Raw genomic sequence first — 24,702 nt, 5'->3', positions numbered from 1 at the left:
TGACAGGATTTCCCGCAGAATTTCCGCCCATGCCCACCTTCATAGTACTGCACTAGATAACGCAATCCTAGGCAGACGGCTGTGATTTGTCGACGTGAAGACACGTGGAAAACAAATTGCGGGATTCTCTATTTCTGTGCGGGTCATAAATGTCAGTGGTGACAGGCCAGCTCCTCTCTGTGCATGCACCAGCTGGCCGGCGCATAGCAGAGAATGAAGGCGCTGGGGGTGGGTGAGCCGCAGGCCTCTGCAGGGGTACGGGCCCGCATCCCACTGCGAGAATTCTCACAGTGGCATCTGACCCAGCCGTCTAATAATGACTATAAGGGGGCCTCTACGTCTAATAAGAGGGTGCCTTATCTTTTACAGTGGGGGACCCACTTCTGATATGGACAACCTGCATCAGAAGCATCAGAGCAGTTAGACCACAGCTCAGGCGGGTCTACTGCACAGTATGGAATCTGTATTTCGTAAGGACAGACATTTTACGGCCGTACATGATAAGTAGTATCACAGCAAGTGGGTTTGGAGAATAAGCTTTGGTGTGAATACTTGACTAATAACAGTATATCTGACCACAGTGTTAGCTAAATTATGTATTTTCCATCTCTAATTATGTTTTCAAGTCGGGGCAGCACTAGTTATTATCATGTCTGGAGCTCCCAGGAGCGCTGCACCCTCTCCAAGTCCATAGTCCGCGCCTCTTTAGGAGAGTTCGTAATATATTCCATTTTTTTCATCGATTTTAGTTTTCGGACTGTAGATTTTTAATTCTATTATTGTCTGCACATGACTATGGGGGCGGCCATCTTGCTTGAGCAGCATATCCTGTGATACGATGTAGCAAAAAGGGATTTAATAACCATAACGTATGCTGTATAGTGGAGTGCATATTAAAAGGTTATCCAGGTAGGAATTTTTTCCCCCAGGCTCAGCGGGTGGAAGGGAGAATAGCTTTTTTTATCAATCATATTCCAACCTTGCCCAACAATCGCCCACTGGACTCAATTTCTGGCTGAAGAGAGCCAATGATGATATCACCAACACCAGGGCCATGTGACCGCTGCAGGCAATCACCAGATCACTTCCACTGGTGATTAGCGGTAGTGATCACATGTTGGGATATCATCACTCTGTGCCCAGAAGTGGACCAGCGGGGTAACAGCACTGGCGGAATGTGAGCAGGAGTATGGTTTCTTTTATGCCAATCCCACCACTCTGGAAAAAAAAAAAAACGTTTCCCCCAGTTAACCCTTTAAATTATGCATTCACCTCCTCCACTTTTAATCAAGTCTTATCTTTAGGACTCAAACGATTTTCCATCATCTCTGGATAAATTTTTCAGTTTTGACATAATTTGCCCAGTCGTTTATTTGCACCCCAAAGTGAAAGCCAGACGTCACAGCGTTGTGACAATTTACTTTATTATATAGCTATACAGGAAAATCTCATACAATTCACTATCAATGGGATTACAAAAGTAATCAGTGGGATTAATTTGCAGAAACAAAAAAAACAAACAAAAAAAACAAACAAAAGAATTAAAATAAAAAAATTTGCATTGATTTAAAATGTTCAATTTTTTTTCCAGTTTTTATCAAAAAAAAATAAAAATTCAAAGCAATTACAGTCCCAATCAGAACCACCAGACAACCAACAGAAATGCACTACAATATTATTTTATTTAGTTACAGAATAATCTATATCAGTACAGGTTGCAGGAAGAAAAAAAAAATTTTTTTTAGTGCTATATACAGTGTTATCTGTTTGTGAGATTTTTTTTATATATAATATTTTTTTTAACCGATCTTTACAAATTGGAAGTCAGAATGTCGAGGCTATAATAATAGAATGAATAAAATCATCTGATTACATTACCATGATGGCGACTGTTTGGGGACGGGCGGGGGGGGGGGGGGGGGGGGGGGAGAAATTACATGGGTTTTTTTTCCCCCGATTGCAGAATACAGAACGCCGGGTCAACCTGTGACTTGATGTGTTCCAAAAAGGCAAAAAGCGATGTATAGTTATATTGTTTCTATGACACTATGCCGATCTATGGTTAGATTCTAGAATAATGCTTTTTATAGTTTTTTTTTTTAATTAAATATATCCTACACATATTTGTAATTTCGACCAGGAAGATTTTTTTTTTGTTTCCTCCCTAGTGAAAAAATATAAAAAATGTTTATATATCTTTACAGTTTTTTTTTTATTATTTTTTTTCTTTTAAAATGAAATATAGCGTCATGCTTTTTTTTTTATTAGTGCTGTGCAAATTCTTTTATAGCATGTCTTAAAATTATCCGTATGAAATGACAAAATGGCGTCTTGGTTTTTTTTACGTTGGAATCTTAATATCCTCGCAAGCACTAGTTATTAAAATGCAAGTATATGTAAAAAGAAACAAAAAACACAAAAACAAAAAAAACAAAACAAAAACAACAAAAAAACAAAAACAACAACTAAAATAGAACTAGTACTATGGTCGAGATCTGTAGTCTTCGGAGAGCGAGCCGCTTACCAGTTACGCGTGAGATTGGACAGCAGGTTACGGATGAGCATTTCGTTAATTTTTTTTTTTTTGCACTGAAAACATCAACGTTTGATATTAAAAACACAAAGTTGATTAATAAATGACATCTGCTAATATCTCTGCACGATAATAATAAAGGCTTATGGACTACAGGAAAAAAATTAACCCTCCCATATTAAGGCTAGGAAAGGCACTCCTCTCGTATGCTTGGTATGAGCATGCATGCAACGGTATGCTTGAGATAAGAGTGCATCAATAGTACATTAACAATGACTTCTCCAGCGCCCTCTGCAGAGTGCTTTCAGATTACAGGCACATATAAGCTTTGTTCCTCACATATAAACCGTATGGTCGTCCCTCCTGTTACTACCTTGTGCCGCCGCCGCGGGCAGTCATTACGTTAGGCAGGAGTCGCTTCTCTAATACTTTTTGCCGGATTCCACGTCTTGGTTTCCAGTGTAGAACTCCTCTTGTAGGTTGTTGTATCAAGTATGGCTACAGCTATCTGTTGTTGAGGTCTAGGTCGGCGACCGGATGTTAGTGCAATCTGCATATAGACAGCCTGGAATCAGTGATCTGTATTTTGTATGCTGCAGCAAGAATGAGTATTGTTGTAGAAGAGAACATATTGACTTTTTTGTTTGTTTTTTTCCTTTTTTTTTTTAACCCCTGGAGACTGAATGCATTAAAAATGGATATACTATAACATACTACAAAGTTACTCTGCAAGATAAACAAAAATAAACTTAAAATCAGTATGAGAATGTCCTCGGTCTCTTGCAATGAAGAGAAATCTATGAGAGTGTTCATGTAATATATCACTTCGGTGGAGATTATGACAGGGTGTTGATCTAAGGTTCTCTGAAGCAATGGGTCTCCTCTATTCCAGCAGCATGATAGACAAAGACTATATTACATCACACTTTGCAGACACATCGTCATTTACAGAATTACACAGCAATTGCTCTCTCCGGTCTTCTCGCGGTTTCTTTGACCTGTTGAGACAAAACAAAAAAATTACACGTCATCCATGGTAAGGTCAAAACAGCCATACAAAGCGTCCGACTGCTGGAACCTACAGCAATCCGACTGGAGTTTCCCTAAGGCAACAGATTGGAGATTGTGCAAGCATCCTCCTGCTGCTTTATTCATTTCAATGAATCCGTCCCGGCCATCCCTCGGGGAGTCCCATAGAGTCCCGGCCATCCCTCGGGGAGTCCCATAGAGTCCCGGCCATCCCTCGGGGAGTCCCATAGAGTCCCGGCCATCCCTCGGGGAGTCCCATAGAGTCCCGGCCATCCCTCGGGGAGTCCCATAGAGTCCCGGCCATCCCTCGGGGAGTTCCATAGAGACCCGGCCATCAAAAATTGTTGCGTCCTTAAGGGGTTAAAAGAACCCTAAAGTCATCAATACCAGATTGGCTGGTGCCCACTGCTCAGGACCCCCACTGAACAGCTGCTTGAAGTGAACATCATGGCAACTTCACTGGGTACCACGCACAGCGCTGGTGCCTGGTATAGCAACTCAATCCCAATTCACTTGAATGGGGCGGACCTGCTTTTAGGCCACATAACAGATGAACCATATGGCTGTATAAGCTGTGGAGTATTCAATCAGCCGACCGGCTAGGGTTCTTTTGAAGTGGCGAGCACCCTCCTCCGATCGGATATTGATGGTCTATCCTGAGGATAGGTGATCAATTTCTCAGTTTGGGAAAACTAATCTAATCACCTATCCATAGCACCCACAAATAACTAGTGTAAGGATCCCAAGCCCCACGGTCCTCCTTACCAGCATGGGGAGGAGGCATTTATATGGTGTGGGGGGGTGAAAGATGCGTTGTCATGCGCCACAAAAACGAGTTATGGAAACAGCCAAGTGAGAGATGCCCAGCATTGTTCCCTGCCCCTAGAGCGATGGCCACACGTCATACCATACCTACATCTTGGGACGAGCTGCACAGAAGTTGTGGCAATCTGATTTTCCTTTCATGATGAAAGCCATTCCTATATGTGAGGTTTGAGAACTGCTGTTTGCGCTGCCCCCTAACAGGAGTATACCGTCCCCCCGTCATCTGTCAGCATCCCTTCAGATCCAGAAAAGCATTTAGCAAAAAGGTTCTAAAAGCCCGAGCTGGAATAACCGGCGGTGATGGTGACAGTTTATTTTGACCATGTGAGCGCCCTGTCATTGCTCTGTGAAGGGGCTGCCCTTTCAGCAAAATGCCTTGCTAAAGTTCAGCAAGCAAATTAGACGTTCCTCGCAAGGAATCCTGCCAGTAACTTAATGTTGGGGAAATGTCAAGTTACTGATCAGTCTGGAATGTTAAATAAAAAAAGGAATATTAAATATGAAAAATAATCAAAGAAACAAAAAGATAATGAAGCAGAAAATGAGGCTCACATTTCGCATGAGTAGAGGGCTGAAGGCCCAGCAGGGGGAGCAATGATGAGACCGTATATCATACTGATCTTTTTGGTTTAACCCCTTAAAGGGGTTGTCTCGCGGCAGCAAGTGGGGTTATACACTTCTGTATGGCCATATTAATGCACTTTGTAATATACATCGTGCATTAAATATGAGCCATACAGAAGTTATTCACTTACCTGCTGTGTTGCTAGCGTCCTCGTCTCCATGGATCCGTCTAATTCTGATGTCTTCTTGCTTTTTTAGACGCGCTTGCGCTATGCGGTCTTCTTCCTGGTGAATGGGGCCGCTCGTGCCGGAGAGCTGGTCCTCGTAGCTCCGCCCTGTCACGTTTGCCGATTCCAGCCAATCAGGAGGCTGGAATCGGCAATGGACCGCACAGAGCCCACGGTGCACCATGGGAGAAGACCCGCGGTGCATCGTGGGTGAAGATCCCGGCGGCCATCTTGGTGAAGGAAGAAGAAGGAAGAAGTCGCAGAGTGGGGATTCGGGTAAGTAATAAAATTTTTTTTTTTTTTTAACACATCCTTTGGGGTTGTCCTGCGCCGAACGGGGGACCTATGGAAAAAAAACAAAAACCCCGTTTCGGCGCGAGACAACCCCTTTAAGGACGCGGCCCTTCTCTCTCCCCCCCCCCCCCCCCCCCAATTTAGTTTTTTTCCACTCCTCTTTAAAAAAAATCCTAACATTATCCATGCACACGGATGTCTGAGGGCTTGTGTTCTGCAGGACGAGTTTAATGTAACACAATCTACTGAAGAACTACTATTACTACGATACCACATTTAGATAGGTTTCTTTTTCCAAAGATATTTTATATTTTAAAAATTTCCTGCCACTATCTTCTGACAGCCATAACTTTAGTTTTCTGTCGACCTAGATGTGTGAGGGCTTGTTTTGTTGATAGCTTTTTATTTCCTTTTTTCTTGGAGACGATGGGACCAAAAATGGGGTAATTTTGGTGCTGCTTTTTTACAACGTTTATTGTGCAGGGCAAATAATGCATTACTTTGATAGATCAGACACAGCGATACCAAAATATTTTATTATAAGTATAGCAATTTTTTTTTTTTAAATAGTTAAAACTTTTTTTAAACATATTTTTACATTTTTTCAGTCCCCACAGGGGATTTAAACTTGCAATGGCTTGATTGCTCCTGCAGTAGGCCATAGCATTACATTATACTGTGATCTGACAGGCAATCTATCAAGCCACACCACATCCCCCTCCATACAAACCCCGAACCTCCAGGGCATAAATGTACGCCCTGTAGAGTTAAGGAGTTAAAGGGATAGCTATATTATGGGGCTCAAAGCTGAAGGAACGGGGAGTCCTGGGGAGCAGTTTCATACCCCCGGCACTCCCTTTCTAGTGCTGTGGTCTGTGCCAGCAGCTTGACTCTTTCTACACTGACATCTCCCATTCATCTCTAGGGGAAGTCTGTGCCTAGAAAGAGTCGAGCTGCTGGCATACACCAACTTAGCGGGTCACAGCGCTGGAATGGGGTGCCCGTGAGAATGAAACACAGGCCCTCGGATTCCAAGTTCCCTCACCTTTGAGTCCCATTACATAACAAAGTTCATGGACTCAAAAGTGATGACCGTGTTGCTTTAAAGGAGCCCCGAATTCAAAGTCCACGTCTTATAAAAAGATCTGCTATGATCATCTATACAATATATACGATGTTAGGAGATTCTCAAAACTGGAGACTTGTAAGAAAGTGGGAACGCTAAACCAGAGGGGCAGAAGAGTCTGCTAATTTGGTCCAGCAGTGTAGGGGTGCAGACGACTACTGAGGCCCTACATCAATTGACCAGGGACGGAAGCAGCCGAATGGGCGCAGTGCCTATAGGAGTGCTGTTAGTGACAAGGGGTCTCAGCACCAGGACCCCGACTGAGGAAAACCTCTGACATTGCAAAAGTTTTTGTTTTAAGTTTATTTCACCTTCCGTTGTCCGTATTTCTGTACTTAGTAATTTGTCTTAGAAGGGTCTCCCTTTGTAGCCGATAACCCCGTGATAATGACAGCAGCATGTAAATGGGAGCTCTATAGCCAGACACTGACCTTCCAGCTCATCATGCCTAATATACCAAGCATGTCCTATTTTAGCAGCATACTTCTAGCTCTTTGGTCCCTCATCCCATATATTCACTGATACTCCCCTTTCCTGAAGGCTCCATCATCATCCCCACATGGATGGGCAGACTCTTGTTTCATATATCGTTTAACATGGCAGGTATCATTGGGGGCTGTGACCCTCACAGATCACTGGAAGTAAGGGGTCTTCATAGAAGTCTCTGAGCATTTGGAGATCTCCAAGCTGACGCTGGCAGAGCTGCCAGGCTGGCACTGTAATGTACCTAAACAAACCTACCGCCTCTATGATGCTACAAGAGATAAACTGAATAAAGGCACCCTAAAAAAGCACCCGGGGGTAGTGATGGAGACGTAACGCACCCCTTTTAGTTCAGGTTCGCAGTCTGAGGGCTTAATGCAACTTTTTTTTTTGCCAAAACAGAGTGGATTCTAAAGGAAAATAAAGGAGACCTGTAGGATTATGGTCACAGCAGAATCCACCTTTACAGCCGCGGCAGGAATCTGTGGATGAGCTGCGCACCCAGATGTGAATTTAGCCCTTGTGAATTGGAAAACCCCGTGTGCGGAATTTATGTCGTGGATCCGTGTTAAGAAGCGACATTTCACTCCTTTTATTCTGCAACGTGGATTTCAAATCTGCGGTGGAAAACTCTTCATTGTACATCCAGCGATGCGGATTTCCACTCAGAGGAACGGGATGCGGATGTTGGTGCAGAATCTGTGCCAAATCCACTATGTGAACTTACCCAAGTCTCTTCTGTAGGCCGGGCTCACACGGGCATAAGCATATTTCAGCCACGCAAACATGCTTTGTGCTTGAACGACATGCGTTTCCTCCCGCACATTTTGCCTGCTCCTGTGACTGTGTGTGCGTTTACGCACCCAAAAATACTAACAAAATCACACTGACTGCATATATGCGCAGCGAATACACAGGTTTTCTGCGTATGTCGTGTGCATTTACACAAGCCCATTGATTTCAATAGGCTCCTGCGGTGCGTAAATCTGCACAAGATAGGTTGTGTCACATACTGAATTCAATCAGTTCTATTCACTGCATATAACTCGCGCAAAATTTGTGTGTGTGATACTCTGAGCAAATGCCCTGGTGTGAAGTGGCCCTTAAAGGGGTTTTCTGTAACTAATATAGATGGTCACTCCTTAGGACAGATCAGTAGTATCAGATTACAGGGGGGTTGAACGACAGCTATTTGGAGGGGGCGCGGCACTTGGGTAGGATAGGTCAGCACTATAAGTAGTCCCAGATGACTCCTTCAAGCTCCCCTCCTGGATTTGGCTCAGAAAAAAAAAACATGCCGAGTGTGAACCCAACCGCAGACCGGCCCCCCACCTACAGGACACCGATGCCGATGCACACCTAAACCAGCAACTGTCAGCCGTGGTGAGACAGCCTGGTATTGATGGTCAATGTCCCCTCTGGCTCCCCTCCTGCATTCTGTGATGTGATCCGGCCTTTGTCAGGGAGATGGTAGCCCCAAGCATGTGATACATGAGATATCCAGACAATGGCCTAGTGTAGTACTATAGTGAAGGCATTGTCCCCTCACTGCAGTGCCAGGCCGTGCTAAGAAGTATTGCTCTCATTTACAATCTGACCATCTCCTGGCTTCACTTCTAATCACATAACTGAAGTTACTTGAGATAATTAAAAGGAAAAAAAAGTTGTAATCCTAGCCTATAATGCAGAGCAGGAATCTGGATCCGCAGGTTCTACATCGCTCCACAGCCGAGCATGAAGAAGGGGCTGAGGAAGACTGCTGTACATAAGCTCTACTACTGCAGCGGGGGTAATTACTGGCATCAGTTCATATGCAGACAAGTGGTGGTAAAAGGCTGTTACAGGGTTAAATCCGGCAAATCAGGGCAATTATAAGATGCCCTAATGAAAACCAAAAATTGTGGGCACAAATAAACCCACTAAGAGTGCATCCGGGAGCCGAAATGTAGTGAGCCGGTTTATCTTGGTCTTAGTGTCTTCTTATGTGGCAGAAGGTCCACTGGGCCCCTATGGGCATTAGGTGTAACTCCTACTTCTCCTATTGCTACACCCGTGCCAGCTTTATTTCACACCTGTGCCCAGTACATACTGAACTGTTACTGCATTCAGGAGCTTACCTTATTACTGGGCATCTTACAGATGGGCTTTAAGGGATTTAAAACTATTTTTTGCAGTATGTAAGGACAGTTCCGCTGCTGCCCTGCCGATCATGGGACCATGGCACTGATGCAAGATCATTGGTATTCATTAACAATGTCCACCAGTGCCGAGCACGATCCTGTCCGCTGAGTAGCATGCCACAGCATCATGTGACTAAAACTCCTCCTCCTCTGGGAGGGTTACAAGCTGCGCTGATGGAAGGAGGACTGGAAGGAATGCTCCATGTGATGTAATCGGGCCTGCCACTTTCATCAGACTTGAAGAAAAGAACAGATTGCTATAGTCACATGACCGGCAGGATGGCTCATCTAAAGACCACAAGTATTGCAGACGCTGCATTGCATACAACAGAAAGCAAGTTAAAGGGATTCGATCACCATGTTCTTGTGCCCGGGCCTGGGATGTGTATTGTAAAGGGACGGTCCATGATTCGGGCGGCATAAACAGAACCCTTAAACCCAATGTGTTTTGGAACAGACTCCCTTATAATACTGTCAGTTTATAGCTACATGGTGAAAACCGCCGATATATGTACAGAGTATAATCCAACGTGGTGATAAAGAAACGTTCAGCCTTTAATCTAGAGGCAGGTAAATGGTTTTCTGCTGGGACAAAACAGGAAAGCCGCAGCTGTCTTAGTGTTACAGACCAGGAATGTGAGCGTGCCTTACTGTAGGACCACGTACCTTGAGAATTTGGCTCTGGCAATGTCTCTCTGGCAACCAAGTGCATCACTGTTGTCTTGCCAAGTGGAAGTTTTAATGCTGCAAGAAAAAAAAAATGTATCAAACTAGTAAAATGATATACCCATAAAGCATGGCCACTAGCGAAGCGCAGCAAGTGTGACCCGACAATATCATAAAAGTCATGCTCTGCTTGAAAAAAGTGCAGGAAAAAATGGCGAGTATAAGGCTCTGAGCAACAAGGGCCAAGATGTAATGGTTAGATAGAATTGTCAGGGCACCTCCACAAGTACAGGTTTTGTGGGGTGTCCTAGCATGTTGTGGATAGTACCCATCAAAGTGGTTCAAGGCAGGACAATCGGTGAACCCGGGGGCTGTCTCATGGGCGTCCAAAGCTCAAAAGCGTGCATGGGGAATGAAGGGTAGCCCATGTGGCCTGATACCACAGAAGAGCTACAAGTTAGGGGTGTGATGCTCTAGTCCTGGTGTTCATGCGGATGTTACTTTGATACATACCACCTTACCTCAACCCCCCCCCCCTAAATAGCAGCGATATTACCCAATGTTATAGTGGCCTCTCAGTGGAGAAATACACCCTGCTGCACTGCAAAAATGGTTCAGGGATGGTTTTAGGAACATGAGAGATTGGGGTGATGATGGGGTCTCCATATTCCCAACATCTTAGTCTAATCAAATACCTGTGGAATGTGCTGGACAAATAAGTCATCTTCCTGGAGGCCGCACCTCACAGGACTTAAAGGATCTACTACTGATGACGTCTTGGTGCCACAGGTCTTGTGGGGTCAATACATCAATAGGTCAGAGCACAATATTTGGAAGGTGGTTTTAGTGTCCTTGTATACTAGACTCAATATATACATATTAGAGAATGATGTGGAATATGTGAGGAATGGTGCAGAAACGAGGGATTTATTACAAAGTACAAATTAAACATAAAATAAGATAAATAATCAATATTATTCACCTCTACAAATTGGTTATTTTGGTAATTTTTGCAAATATTTGTTGTTTAAATGGAAACATTGAACCCGGTTTTCTAGCAGTATTCGCCATGCTTTAATGTTAACCTTATTTATGTATTTAGGGACTAAACCCAGTATATGTATCCTCTCTACTGTAGTAATTCATGGGCTGCTATTAACTCTGAGGCCACAAGATGGCGACATTGTACTATGAGAATCCGAGTGAGTTTGTCAGGCTGAGGGGAGAAGCCATTACTCTGGGTAATATCACAATGTACTGCTCCCATCAGACAGAACACACTGTAAGGTTTAGTACTAGATGCTTCTAACAATGTGAAACACAATGGAGACATTTAGAAGTGGATACCTACATCAAGGAGCTGAAGCTTGTATAATGTAATCACTGCACCAACATGGTCATGGGAGACATCTGCACTGGAAAACCTCAGAGCTACACTGAATGGCCACTTTATTAGAGACACCTATCTAGTAGGGTGTTGGCCGACTTTGGCCTTGAGAACTTGAGTAATTCATCATGGTGTCCATCCACAGGCATCAGAGGACCCGGGGACCAAGAAAACATTGCCTGCACCATTACTCCTCCACCAGCCTGAACTGTTGTCACCCGACAGGAAGGGTTCATCGATTTATGCTGCTTGTGCCAAATTCTGACCTCCCATCAGCACGGTGCAACAGACATCTGGATTCATCTGACAGGGTGATGTTTTTCTGCTGTGTAGTGATCCTTTTTTTAGTTCTTTTGCCCATCAGTCTTCTCTTTCTTCCTTTCTTAGACAGCAATGGTAGTCTGTGGTTATAGCCCGTCTGTGCTACGGAACGACGAGTTGTGCATTCAGGCACATTGGTTGAAGCACCAGGATTATATGCATTCATTAGAACGATTCTTGACATCCTCCTCTGCCTCCTTTTGTTGATTAAAGCCACAGGATCTCCTATCTCTGGATGTTTTTCCTTGATTACACCCTTCTCCGTATACTTTCCATGGCACTTCATAAGAAAACCTTACAAGGCTGGCAGAGTATGAAATCCTGCCCCGGCTAGCCAAGCACTGATGACCAGGTCTTGTTGGAAGTCGCTCAGATCGCTGGATTTTCCCATCTAATGTGGATTCACACTAAAACGGATCCACGGAAACCTTGCTCGCTTGACTTTATTCTGCGCTCCGGGGTCACGGGTCTAATTTCCATACAAGGAAGCGCCAATCATAAAAGGGCCGGCGTCTCTAATACAGTGGCCATTCAGTGTGTTAGAGACATCCATGTCTCTTAGGGTTGTGCGTTTTCACAAGTATATCGGTTACATGCTCTTATAGATGGGTACGATGCACTATAACCCCGAGATGGAAGCCTGCTCCCAAATGTCTCCTTGCCCAAGGAAGAAAATGGTTAGTAAGTCATGATGAAGGCAGTAAGAGGAAGACTTGGTAAAGTCACATTTAATGAAGCTTTAATGAAAAGCGTGCCCCAGTACCTCCTAAAGTCACATTGCCGTGGAGAAACCGTCCTTGATAAATGAGCCGGAGAATGCATGGACTGCTGACCTGTTCCTCTTCCCAATCTGTAAGATGCAAGACAGCGTGATCAACACCCTTATACACATGTAACACGGACTTCTTGTGCTAGTGACCAGACTACTCCATAAGTAGGGACAGCAGCGGCCGGACGCTCCGTACAACCAACTAACGCACAAAGGCTTGTACTTAGTCACACTAAAGCATATTTCTTTCCTTATCTTAGTTTGTCCGTTTCTGAGAAAGTGCATGAAAACACCACCCAGCTTTCCCAATGTCCTGAAGCTGCACAGTTCATCACCTCCTGTAGATGTATAGATGCCATTAGGTATCCGCGGAGAGTAATTACATATATTTTAAGAGGTTAGACCAAAATCAACTTTTATCACCTATCCACGGGAACAGGATTGGGTCTCACCAATGACACCCCCACTGATCTGCCTCTCCTCACTGCGGGCTCAGTGTACCCCCTGCAGTGAGGAAGAGATGGTATGCAGTGGCACCGTGCACGCTCCGCTGAATCTCCATGCCATCTCCTCCTCACTGCAGAGAGATGCAATGAGTGGGCGAGGGAACCTCTGTTCTCGGGGTCTGTGGGGTCTCCGTGGCGAGCCCCCTACTCATCAGACTTATCACTTATCCTATGCACAGGTGATAAAAGTCAATTTTAGTAGAACCACTTTAGAGGCTGCATCAGTTCTCCTATTTAGTAAATACTTGTGTCCGCCATAACACAATTGTGCAGCATCTCTTCTCAGAGCCCTGTGCTGGGCAGTTCCTCAATTATTACTCCTGAAACAGCTGGGTATTACCATTCTTCTGTTAAATGGGGTCCCCCCTACTGATACTGTCAGCACCGACTGGACATGATGAGATACGACCCACTTACAAATGTAGTGCTGTCCATGTATTCACAGATTTCCTGGATGAATAGCAGAAGAATGGCACAAGGCAGAGTTTAAAGGGGTCGTGTAACTGTAAACTACGTATGGCCTATGTGCAAGATAAGCTATCAGTAATAGACAGTCGGGGGCCTGGCATCAGGGACCCCTGCTGATCAGCTGTTTGCCAGTCTGATGCGTTCATGCACGGAGTTGATTTATGCAGGAAGTAGACAGCTCCGCTCCCACTGAAGTGGTGAACCTTGGTATTGCTAGTGAAGTTCCCCATTCACTTCAATGGGAACTTTGTCTGTAATACCAAGCATTGCCACTGCAGTGTGAACGGAGCTGTCTACTTCATGTAGCAATCAGCTCAGCGCATCAGCACACTGGCTCTGCCAACAGCTGATCGTCCGGGATCCCTGGCAGCAGACCTGCACTGATCTGCTATTGATGACCTATTCTGCACGTAGGCCGTCAATCACTTACAATTGGACAATCCCTTTAAATAAAAGAGGCTTCCCTATTGTATTTTCACAGGGAATAATAGAATTTACTACAATAGACATCAGGAGAGCCGCCGAGGATGAATACATCCGTCCTATGGTGGCCGAGTCAGGGTACTGCGCGGCGTACGGACAGACCACAAGGGGTAATATTACGCAGCATGCATAGATTGAATGCAGCTTCATAACACTGAAAGACCTGTAGGGAAAAAAACGTCTCCAGAACAAATGATCTCACGGACAAGCGCCGATTTATTTGCCACTTTCACCTCCCAGAATCAATGTCCTGCAGTCGGTGGAATGAGCGGCTGACCCTGCGTAACAGCGGAGGATAAATACTGCAGAACATGACACAATTATGGATGCAGCTCAGATCCCAGACGCTCTTATTTCGCACATGACCTTATCGGTGACATCAGCTAGCCAATAGCGGGCTGCAATCTGCCGCTTGATTCGCTCCGTCTGAATCGCACAAGGTGAAAAAGTATAAAAGAGGAGGAGGAGAGGAAAAAGTTTCAGCCGTCCGCAAAATGATTTGGAGAAGTATAAAAAAAAAAATCAGACGGAAGTCGTAAACCTGCCAGCAGCCCTACGACAGAGAACACGGCGAGCGGCACGGGATAAGTGGCGTCCTCATCCCAGCGGGGGCGATCAAAGCAAAACTACAATTTATCACATCCATAAACAGAAATAAGCTCCGCAGCAAAACCAGGCATCACAAATGAGGGGAGAAACCAGGCGGAGGGGAACTCAAAGCACGGCTCCAGAGTCTCAGCACTAAAGGGGCTTTGGCCCTCAATACCAGATGGGGAGGGATCCGTGCAGCAGGGCTGGATGTCCACATCTACGGTCAGGACTGGTAGTGTAAAAGGTGGCTTCACCTTACACTTCCAGCCCTGACCACCGATGTGGGTGTCCGGCCTGACGGCACCTACAGCGGTCTGGAGGATCAGCTCAGCGGTGGGGATCCCCACCAACCTGCTATTGAGACCTGTCCTGTAGCCCTAACCTTGCCCGTCCCTTGTTTTCAGGCAGCCAGAGTAGCCGCTGCCATCTTTAGACTACCGAACCATCTGCAGTGCATTGGTTGTGTTAGGACTTCCAATGTATTAGACCTGCTGTGTGATTGGCCAATGCTACCCATGTGACCTAGCAAATCCCAGAGCAGTACACAGTGCCATTGTCACCATCATTGTCAAAAATGGGGGACGGCTGAGAAGATGAAATACAGGTAATCTACCTCCGCCATCCTTCGGTCCTGAGAACAGAGAATTGGGTTAATGATGTAAATGTAACCACCTGCAGAGGTGACCATGAGTCCTTGAAGTCCCAGTTCATCCATGTCACCATTCTGGCCACAACCACCATGCTGGATCATTTTTACATGGAATCACCAGGAAATCACCAATAGTTTCCAACAAGTTTTATGGTGACTTTGGTAAAGGGGGTTGGCTACGATTTCTCCGTCCTTCCTGCTGCGGCCAAACACTGGCTATAGAAGGTCACTGCTCGGGCCACTGATTGGCTACAGCAGTCATGTGTCCTGGTCAGCATGGGGAAATGCCTTTAGGTTTTTGCTGTCACACTCTATAATTTAAGAACAAACAATAAAATACTGTAGTTTTCACACTGACCTAAAAATCACCCAACTCTTCCTGCTCTGTAGAGACTTTTCAGTCGTCCCCTGATTATCTTGACAGGCAGGATTTCAATGAAAGGTAGCGCTTATATATAGAGAATTCAGGATCACCCACTCACACTAGGCGATGAATAGTCACAGCTCACCTCCTCCCCCTCCCTGCACAGATCACAGATCACGCCCACAACACTCTCCCACAGAAGTCAATAAATATCTCCTGTCTATGGTTTCCTATGGCCTGTGAGGCTGCTGTAAAGCATCCTCCTAAATGTTAACTGCAGCTCTGGTGGGTCGGCCGCCCCCACAGTCCTGTAAAGGAAAATAGAACAAAAATAGTCTACGATCAGAAAACAAAAAGAGAAAAATGGAAAAGGTTTTACAATCTGGTTTGAATTAACAAAAACAAACACAGATCCCATAACGGATATATTGCCTTTAAAATAGACGCTTTATCCTTAAAATACGTTCTCAATATCAGCTCGCTCTTCACCCCCGACAATCAGCTATCTAAGAGGTGCCGCAGCGCTCACGGCTCGTCTCTGCATCGTTTCCCAGGCATGGCGCCATATTTGTAGCACAGCTGTGCCCGGCTTGTAGTGCCACTCTCTTCAGGGTAGAGCCAGCTGGCTGCTACATCAGTGCACTGCTATGGCGACTAGAGCTCAGATGCACAGCCTTCTGGAAAGCCGTTTCCCCTATACTTTACACTGCAGCCGTCCCTGCTCATGCACTAGTAACTCTGCACATTAAAAGCACATTTCCAGTAAAGCAATAAGTAATTTCATAACCCAAAGCAATAAACATAGAAGAAATAAAACCGGACGATCACATCCCTGATATACCGAGGCAAATGAGACCCCGAGTATGAAGATCCGCTTTAACGAGTGGACTAATTGAATCTATGCAGTGAACGAATTAACCCAGCTCATCAACTCTCCCTGAGGAACGCAACCAGCACACAGATACCGGGAGCGAGGGATAATCCGGGCGCGCAGTGCATTGTAAACCCACTTAACCTCCATGGAAGCCGATGTGTAATAATGGGGAATTCTCCTTTAAATAGAAAATAAAACCAGCCGTGACCAAATCTTTCAGTATTTACCCGGAACCTCAAATCACTGTTTGGGTATAAATAATAAAAAAGAGGTGAAATGTATTTAGCAAACACCCACCGAGATGATTGGGATAAGTCTATACGGGTGGGCCATACCAAACACGTCCACTAGGGGGATGTGCGCACACAGGAGGCTTCTCCATACAGCATGCTTAGGGATCTCCTTCTATTGGACAGTCAAGCTTCTAGTACTTGTAATGCTTAACCCCTTAAGGACCAGACAGTTTGTAGTCATTTTAAACACTGGGTGGTTTTATGGCCCTTTTTCTTTTATTCCTGGGCTGCAAAAAGTTTATTTTCACAGTCGCAAAAATCACGGGCAGGCCCTATATTTTCACGTTTTTCAAAACACATCGGCCATTGTTTCCCATGAGACAGGAAGACACGTAGCAAAGCGTGCAATATGCATGCGAGTGCGATGAAAGGTTTCCCACTAAAAACGACCGGGCTCTTCTGCGCCATTTCCGTAATTCCCACAGAAGTAAATGAGAAGTATGGAAACGGCATAAAACAGACAGTTCGGATGTTTCTATACTCCTGGCCACCAGTGGTCCCGGCAAACAGGCTGGTATTCCCATCTTTGCCAAACATACCCATTTAACCAGTTCCTGACTGCCCATAGTGTTCCCATGCCCGGCATGGAAAGAGGGTAACGTTTCTGGTCAGCAAGAGGTTAAATTGTCACACAGTCCTACAAAGTCTGCATGCATCAACAGTACAGGAGAATGTAAGAAATGGTCATAGCAGATAAAAAATGCTTCTGTCTAAACCGTTCGCTCACTTGAAAAAGCCCTAAAATCCATCCTGGTAGGCAAGCCGGATTAACAATTTACTGATATATCAGATTACATGCTGCCCATAGATGGGGTGAAGGGGAGGAGGAACAGAAAGACACAAAGACGGCTGCAGCTAATACTTGGCCACTGCTTACACAGCGGCATTTTGCAGTGGATTCTGCACCCAAAATCCATGCAAAAACCTGCACCCTAGTCCACACAGCGGGAATTTTTGAGCATATGAGTTTTAAAATCCACATCGTGAAAAGAAAAAAAAAACTGCAATAAATAAATAAAGTGTTTTGTACCTATTCTCAATGCAGCGTTTTTAGTTATAAAAACCACCAGTATCAACACCTCCAAAAATGCAGCATTTTTGAAAAAGGCTATGCAAAAGGAAGACAGAATAAGGCCTCTACGGCGCCACCTATTAGAGGGCAACATTCCTGCAAGTCAAGGTCAGACCTTTTATAACAAGCCTTGTAACAATGATGGGGAGTAGGAGCCGAAACCAGAAGGAAAAGATAACCGGGTACAGACAGAGGTTTCAGGGGTTTTACCCCTCATCAGTGTGCAGTAGATTGCTGGCTGGTTGGGTGAGAGGTCTATGATGTGGGTTGGGAGGGGTACAGTTACTCCTTAGAAGGTGTGAGGAGCCTTAGGTCTCCTTATGTCTAGGTGCTCTCCCTAAGGAGAAACTATACCCTTCCTGACCCTTTGTAAGATACTGTACACCAGCATCAATCACAGCATTTCCAGACGCAAAATAAATTCCCATCAGTCTCTGCTTTTCTCAAATTTTCCAGCAGGTGGGACAACCCCACCATTGACTACTGTTTATCTCGCTAGAGTGCCATACATAGGCCTGTGGCTGTTCCTGGTACTTCAACTGAATGGTGCAGTACCAGCCCCAGCCACAGCACTGTTGACCAGTGAAGTTTCCGATGGTTGGACTCAACACTGACTATAGTCTATGATAGCATCTCAAACTTCACAGTGCTGAGTAGAACCACTACTGGTGTTGCTAACGGTGTTAAGAGCTTTCTGTATATGTTTGCGTCTCTAGGTTTCTGGTGTAGGAAGCGTAAGGTCTGAGCAGAGAATGACGGGCTACAAGGAACAGTAGGAACAGATGTTGAATGACATACTTGTAAATCTTGACATAAGACTATTACCATCATACTCCCAAAGCAGCCCTCCAGTATGGAGGTAAGCGCCCTTCTAGCGCTGCTCGGAGTATAATATATCTGGCTCCATCACCGGAGGCAGTCCTAGAGATGGAAGAATACATTAATATCAGGCTTCTCCAGTGAGACGGCTCTCATTTGCAGAGCATAAACATTTTGGCTACTGAAGATGTAAACAGAAGAAGATAATACTTAATTGGATGCTTCTTCAGAAACGAGGCCAAGATCGTGAGGTTTCAAATTATAGTTCTCAGTGGTAGATCGGCCCGCTACACATCACAATCACTAATGGTTTCTAATCAAAACGCTCTAAAGAGTTAGTGGAGGAGATGAGACGAGAATACCTCCAGTCCTGCAGATACAACGTGTGGGAGATCCGAACAGCAACTACGCCAAAGGTGAAGATTACTGACATGACCGCTATTGTGGCCTGCAGTGCTGCGGACTGACATTCCCGTTAGCTGCCATGGTGGAGGATAATTATTTGGAAACCATGTTGGATGCGATGGCTGCAGCGGACTTCTGAAGCAGTGATCTGTGATGCTGGATATCTTCATCCATTACCTGCTGGTACCAGGCGTGTATGACATAAGCGGCGGAGTACAGATGACACTCTGCACAAGTCTACAGTCTTTTCTTTAACCCCTTGAGTGGCAGGTTTTCTACCACCCTGTCGTGCCCACCAGGGCAGGTTTTTTAAAATGGTCTAATCACTGAATTTCAACTAATTTTGCAGTTGCGTGTCAAGAGCCATAACTTTTTCCTTTTTCCATTGACATGGCCATATGAGGGCTTGTTTTTTGCGGGACAAGTTGTGATGTTTTTAAACAGGGGGGAGGAAAAAAAGAAATGGGGAAAAAAGAAAAAAAGGGGCCATGTCATTAAGGGGTTAAATAATGCATTAACTTCCTTCTCTGGGTCATTACGACACACACGGATACCACATGTGATTGTATTTTTGATTTTTTACAAAGTAAAGGGAGACAAGTGTTTTTATTTTTTTTTTATTTTTATTTTTTTTACTTTTGTTTTTTTTTGTCCCTTTAGGGGACTTCCACAGGGACCCATCAGGACCCCCTGATCACATTCCGGGGGTCCGATGGTGACAGCCCTTTACATGCTGCAGTGACAGCCCTTTACATGCTGCATTCACATAGACTGCAGCATGTAAAGGGTTAACACAGCAGAGATCGGAGGTTTTCTCTGATCTCTGCTGTAAGAGCTGGTACCTAGCTGTCTTCTGACAGCCAAGCACCAGCTCTCCCTGCCACAGAGACCATCGGCTTGCTTCTGACAAGCCGATGGTCTCTATGGCAACCTGTAAACAAAGCAGGAGATTGCCGGCAGATCGCCAATATCTTCAGCTGGTTTTTCAAAGCCCTTGCTTTGTTCTCCCTGGGTCTGTTCAGGCAGAGCACGGTGCTACAGCTTGTGGCATTGTGCTCTGCAGCTCCCATAGTGATACATAGCCCGGAAATCTTCCGGGCTATGTCCCTATGAGCAGTGGAGCTCGTCCCGGAAAATTTCCAGGCGTGCCACTCAAGGGGTTAAAAGGAGTGGGCCAGACGTTTACATTTTTTTCAAGTAGGACATGATGTAAAACAGAAGAAGCAACTCTTCTTCCACCGGTAAGTAGCGCAACGGCTCTCATGGCTTTTCAGGTCTGTGTTTACAGCGGAAGTCAGGTGACTGCTGCAGCCAATCGGATGCTGCAGCATCATAGTCCGTTTTCCTGGCATCAGCTCTTACCTGGGCGCCATACCACCAGGATTTTGGGACAGTGATGCAGCCTCTGATTAGCTGCAGAGGTCACCTGACTTCTTCTGTAAGGACAGACCGGGAGGGCCGCGGGGAGCTGCTGCGCTGCTTGCGGGTGGAGAAGAGGGGCAAGTATTGCTTCTTGTTTTAAGTCATGGTCAGGTGTTTAAAAAAAAAAAATTCTTTAAGTGAGACAACGCCTTTAAAAGGAAGTGTACTTCTTGGGCTACCAACAGAATATATTGTCCAACGATATGAGGGATGCATTGCTACCTTTATTTCGTTTCAGCGTCTGCACTCTTCAGATATAGCTCGTTAAGCGTGCCGCACACAATATGCAACTTAGTGGTGGTCCGTCTGAAGGGTGGGCCACGTCTGCCTGTGGTCCTGCGCTCTCCCTCCCCATTGTTAAAACAAAAAACTGTGCCCATTCAGTGCCTAGCTCTGCCCGCTGGAGACGTCATGTGTTCCACCATCACTGCCCCTGCGCCGCACTGTGACTTGTGCTGGACTGACGTCACATGCATGTACGGTCGTCAACACGGCGCAGTGATGGTGGAGCACATGACGTCTCCAGGAGGCAGAGCTGGAGACGTGCCCAAGCACTGAATGGAGAGCCAGACCGCAGGCAGAGGGGGGCCGTCCATCGGTGCACCGTTAATCTGCATGCAGCACACCTAATGAGCTATATCTTCAGAGTGGAGACACACAGACGAATTATATCATCGGCCATTTAACAGTACGCTCTACTGGTAGCCCGAAAAGTATGCGACAGACTTCCATTAATGGCCCTTTTATGCGGAAGGATTATCGTTCCGTTTCTTGCTGGATCGTGCCAATCTGAATGACAACGTTCCGTGTAAACAGCGCCAGTGACTGCACGTTCTCATCTGTAAGAAGTATTCAGCCTGTAAACGCATGTAAGGTTTCCATTCCGACAAGGCACTGAGGATTGGGCAGACAATTAGCCCCGTACTCATCAGCTGCTGCGGACCCTTCCTACAATGCAGCTAGATACGCGGGCTGGAAATGGCCGCAGCGTGGAGCCGCATTACCATCCTGGTGACTCACACCGATTCTCTAGGAGATACTGTCAATGACTGATCTTCTATCTGGAAAATGCTTTTCAACATTAACTCCTTCATGTCCACAGCCCAAACCTTGTAGACTGGATTCTGTGTGGATAAGGAAGCTAGTGGATCCCTTTTCTTTAATGAGCAGCGTGGAGGGCCTAGGGGCTTATAGATTCAAATTGGCATGAAATAATTATGAGACTCGTGGACGAGCCCCGAATTAGTGAAAAAAATGGGATCTCACCGGCTCAGACTGCTTAACCGCCTTTTAAAGGGATTGAAGATATCAAAATCAGCGCAGCATCCTTCATTGGCGGACGGCAACATAGAATATGATCATCTGCAAACACGAAGAAAGCTGCAGCAAATGTGTCTAACTATAAAAGCTGCTCAGCAACAAAGTCAAACACAAGATGTATGAAACCGTGCGGTTGAAAAGGGACTTCTACTGTAATCCTCAAAAGAGCCACCAAGAAGGACAATGGAATCTTCAGACTACTTAATCCTCATAGTGCACCTGCTATACCTGCACTCCGATTGGCCTCATGTGATCAGTACTGGCCTGTCGGAGTAAGGCACAGGGTACATAAGGTAGTTAGAAAATTGTGGTGGCCATCTTGGCAGTCTGAAAACAGGACCCGAAACAAGCTGATCAGAGGGACAACAGAGGTGGTCAACTGCAACTCATCCTCCGGTCCCAGGACAGAAATGTGTTTTAACACCAGAGTGTTGAAACACGTTTTTCTAACCTGTTTTTAATGTATAGTTTCTTTTTATCTTAACATGATTGCCTACAATGCTGCAAATATCTGCTTTACAGCTACCATAGCAAACCCAGATCAAGCACAAGTAGTAACGAGGCATATATAGTTAGCTACAGTCAGAAGAAAAAACACTTAATTCTATGGTTTTACATACCGGGACATAAAAGCATCTGGTCCTTAGAGGGTCTTATGATTACGTAAATACTGTGTAATTTATCATGTGGTCATGTTATTGTATCATTATTTAACAAAAGCTTGGCCAAAATGCAGAAGCAGTGTGTGAAAAATTTAAGTACACAGAATAAGTTGCTATATGGCAAAGTTAAAATGCGCACCACACGTCATTTTAGGCTGTAGATTTTTTTTTTGCAGCATGTGAATGTTATTTAATACAAATGTAGCAGTTGTCCTACAGCATTGTCACAACAGGCGAACATACCTTAAAGAGGTTGCCCCGCGCCGAAAGATAACATTTTTTTTTTGCCCAGTCCCCCAGTACCTGTAAAGGAATACCGCTGCCATGTGTTAAAAAAAAAAAAAAATCCCTTACCTGAATCCCCGTTCAGCAACTTTAAAAAATCTTCTGTCCAAGATGGCTACCGCTGGTCTTCTCCCACAGTGCACCACGGGTCTTCTCCCATGGTGCACCGTAGATGTTCTTCTGCTGTCTGTGCTCCACTGCCGATTCCAGTCACCTCATTGGCTGATCGGCACCATGTAACGGGGCGGAGCTACATGATGACGCTGAGAAGGGGGAAGAGCCAGGACGCAGCTTGTGAGCCCGGACCATCCAGGAGAAAAATCCTCTGTGCGCAAGCGCGACTGTTTGTGCGACCAGAGAAGAAGTTTGATCGTCGCCATGGAGACGGGGACGCCAGCACCGGAGCAGGTAAGTGAATAACTTCTGTATGGCCAATATTTAATGCACGATGTATATTACAAAGTGCATTAATATGGCCATACAGAAGTGCATAACCCCACTTGCTGTTGTGGGACAACCCCTTTAAGACAGGTTTCACACGGCCGAGAAACTCGCGCGAGATCTGTGCATTGTGAGACGTACAAATATAGACCCCATTTTTTAAATGGAGTCATACACAACCATGTACTATCTTTTCACATTCCTTGGAATGCTTTGCCCATTGTTTTCAAGGGGCAGTATAATAAGTTGCACGGCGTGAGATTCGAGGTTTCCCATTAAAAACAATAGTAAACACTTGCAGATCCTCCGATGCGGCTGAAAGCTGAGCCAGAGGATCGCCATTTCACAGAAGGGATGGGAGGTGTTTTTCCCCCGAAAAACACTTGCCATCGAGCCCCATATCACACTCGCCCGTGTGTAGGTAGCCTGTGTAACGGTGTAAACCGGCCCTCGAGCTTCACTTCCGTAACACGGGGGATTGCTCACACCAGCTGAAGGTTTGTCTTTTTGCTTTTCCTTGCAAGAATGCTGTAGTTGTCCAAAGATTTTCCAACAAATTGCCCTTTAAAGCTCACTTTTGCTTAATTAGAGAAGAACAGATGGCCGTGCTATCGTCAATTACCAGCTGAGTCAATTAAGCCAGGGTGATCACCAGTGGACCTCTACCTAGTGTAGTTTCATGGGCGCAGTAACAATTCTCTGATATCAGCTCTTCTACCTTTCTGTGTGTTGCCATCTAATTAGATTGTAAGCTCTTTCAAGCAGGTAACTGTTCTTCCTGCCCACAACTCCAACACGCTAGAAAATGTGACCGGCATCAAGGCCAGGCAGATGTCATCCAGAGCTCGGAGCCAGCGACGCCGCGGCAGGGATGTTGGCCGTGTCCGGTACGTGCTGAATGAAATCAAAGGCTGATTTCACTGTGATTAGAAGACTAGGATTCGTAGTCACAATCTGAAGCTCTGTGCATTTCCTGCCTAACTGGCCCCAGTTGAGTTATTTTGCACGTGTACACATTGCGTACATAAACATGTGCAACATAGATGGGGGCCTTAATCACTGCATAGGTGGTGTTGATTGAACAATTTAAAATGCCCGTACACCTGCCCCGACTAGTGCTGCTGCCAGGCCCGCCAGGGGTAAGCTACCAGCCCAGACTAGTACTGACGCAAGGGGTAAGCTACCAGCCTAGATTAGTACCACTGCCAGGCCAGCCAGGGGTAAGCTACCAGCCCAGACTAGTACCACTGCCAGGCCAGCCAGGGTAAGCTCCCAGCCTAGATTAGTACCGCTGCCAGGCCAGCCAGGGTAAGCTCCCAGCCCAGACTAGTACCGCTGCCAGCCTAGATTAGTACCGCTGCCAGGCCCGCCAGGCATACGCTACTAGCCTAGACTAGCACTGCTACCAGGCCCGCCAGGGGTAAGCCACCAGCCCAGACAAGTACCTCTGCCAGGCCTGCCAGGGGTAAGCTACCAGCCTAGACTAGTACCGCTGCGAGGCCCGCCAGGGGTAAGCCACGAGCCTAGACAAGTACCGCTGCGAGGCCCGCCAGGGGTAAGCCACGAGCCTAGACAAGTACCGCTGCTTAGCACTATGCTCTTTCCATAACGCTTGTTGAATGAATGTGTGGTCAGTAGAGAACT

General features: G+C 45.7%; 1 protein-coding gene across 1 annotated transcript in view; it reads right to left on the bottom strand.

The window, feature by feature from the left end:
* Positions 1 to 1,663: 1,663 nt before the first annotated feature.
* UBL3 (ubiquitin like 3) overlaps positions 1,664 to 24,702 on the bottom strand; it is a 116,652-nt gene continuing 93,613 nt past the window's right edge. The window contains exons 3-5 of the mRNA XM_066583147.1: positions 12,399 to 12,485; positions 9,928 to 10,005; positions 1,664 to 3,531 (exon numbers count right to left, since the gene is read on the bottom strand). Of these exons, the coding sequence (XP_066439244.1) occupies positions 3,479 to 3,531; positions 9,928 to 10,005; positions 12,399 to 12,485 (218 nt within the window). The 3' untranslated portion in view covers positions 1,664 to 3,478. The remainder of the gene's footprint in view (positions 3,532 to 9,927; positions 10,006 to 12,398; positions 12,486 to 24,702) is intronic.

The sequence above is a fragment of the Eleutherodactylus coqui genome, chromosome 1 (assembly GCF_035609145.1).
Source record: "Eleutherodactylus coqui strain aEleCoq1 chromosome 1, aEleCoq1.hap1, whole genome shotgun sequence".
Classification (NCBI taxonomy): domain Eukaryota; kingdom Metazoa; phylum Chordata; class Amphibia; order Anura; family Eleutherodactylidae; genus Eleutherodactylus; species Eleutherodactylus coqui.
The sequence above is the reverse complement of the archived record's forward strand: the minus strand, read 5'-3'. Positions and strand labels throughout refer to the sequence as shown.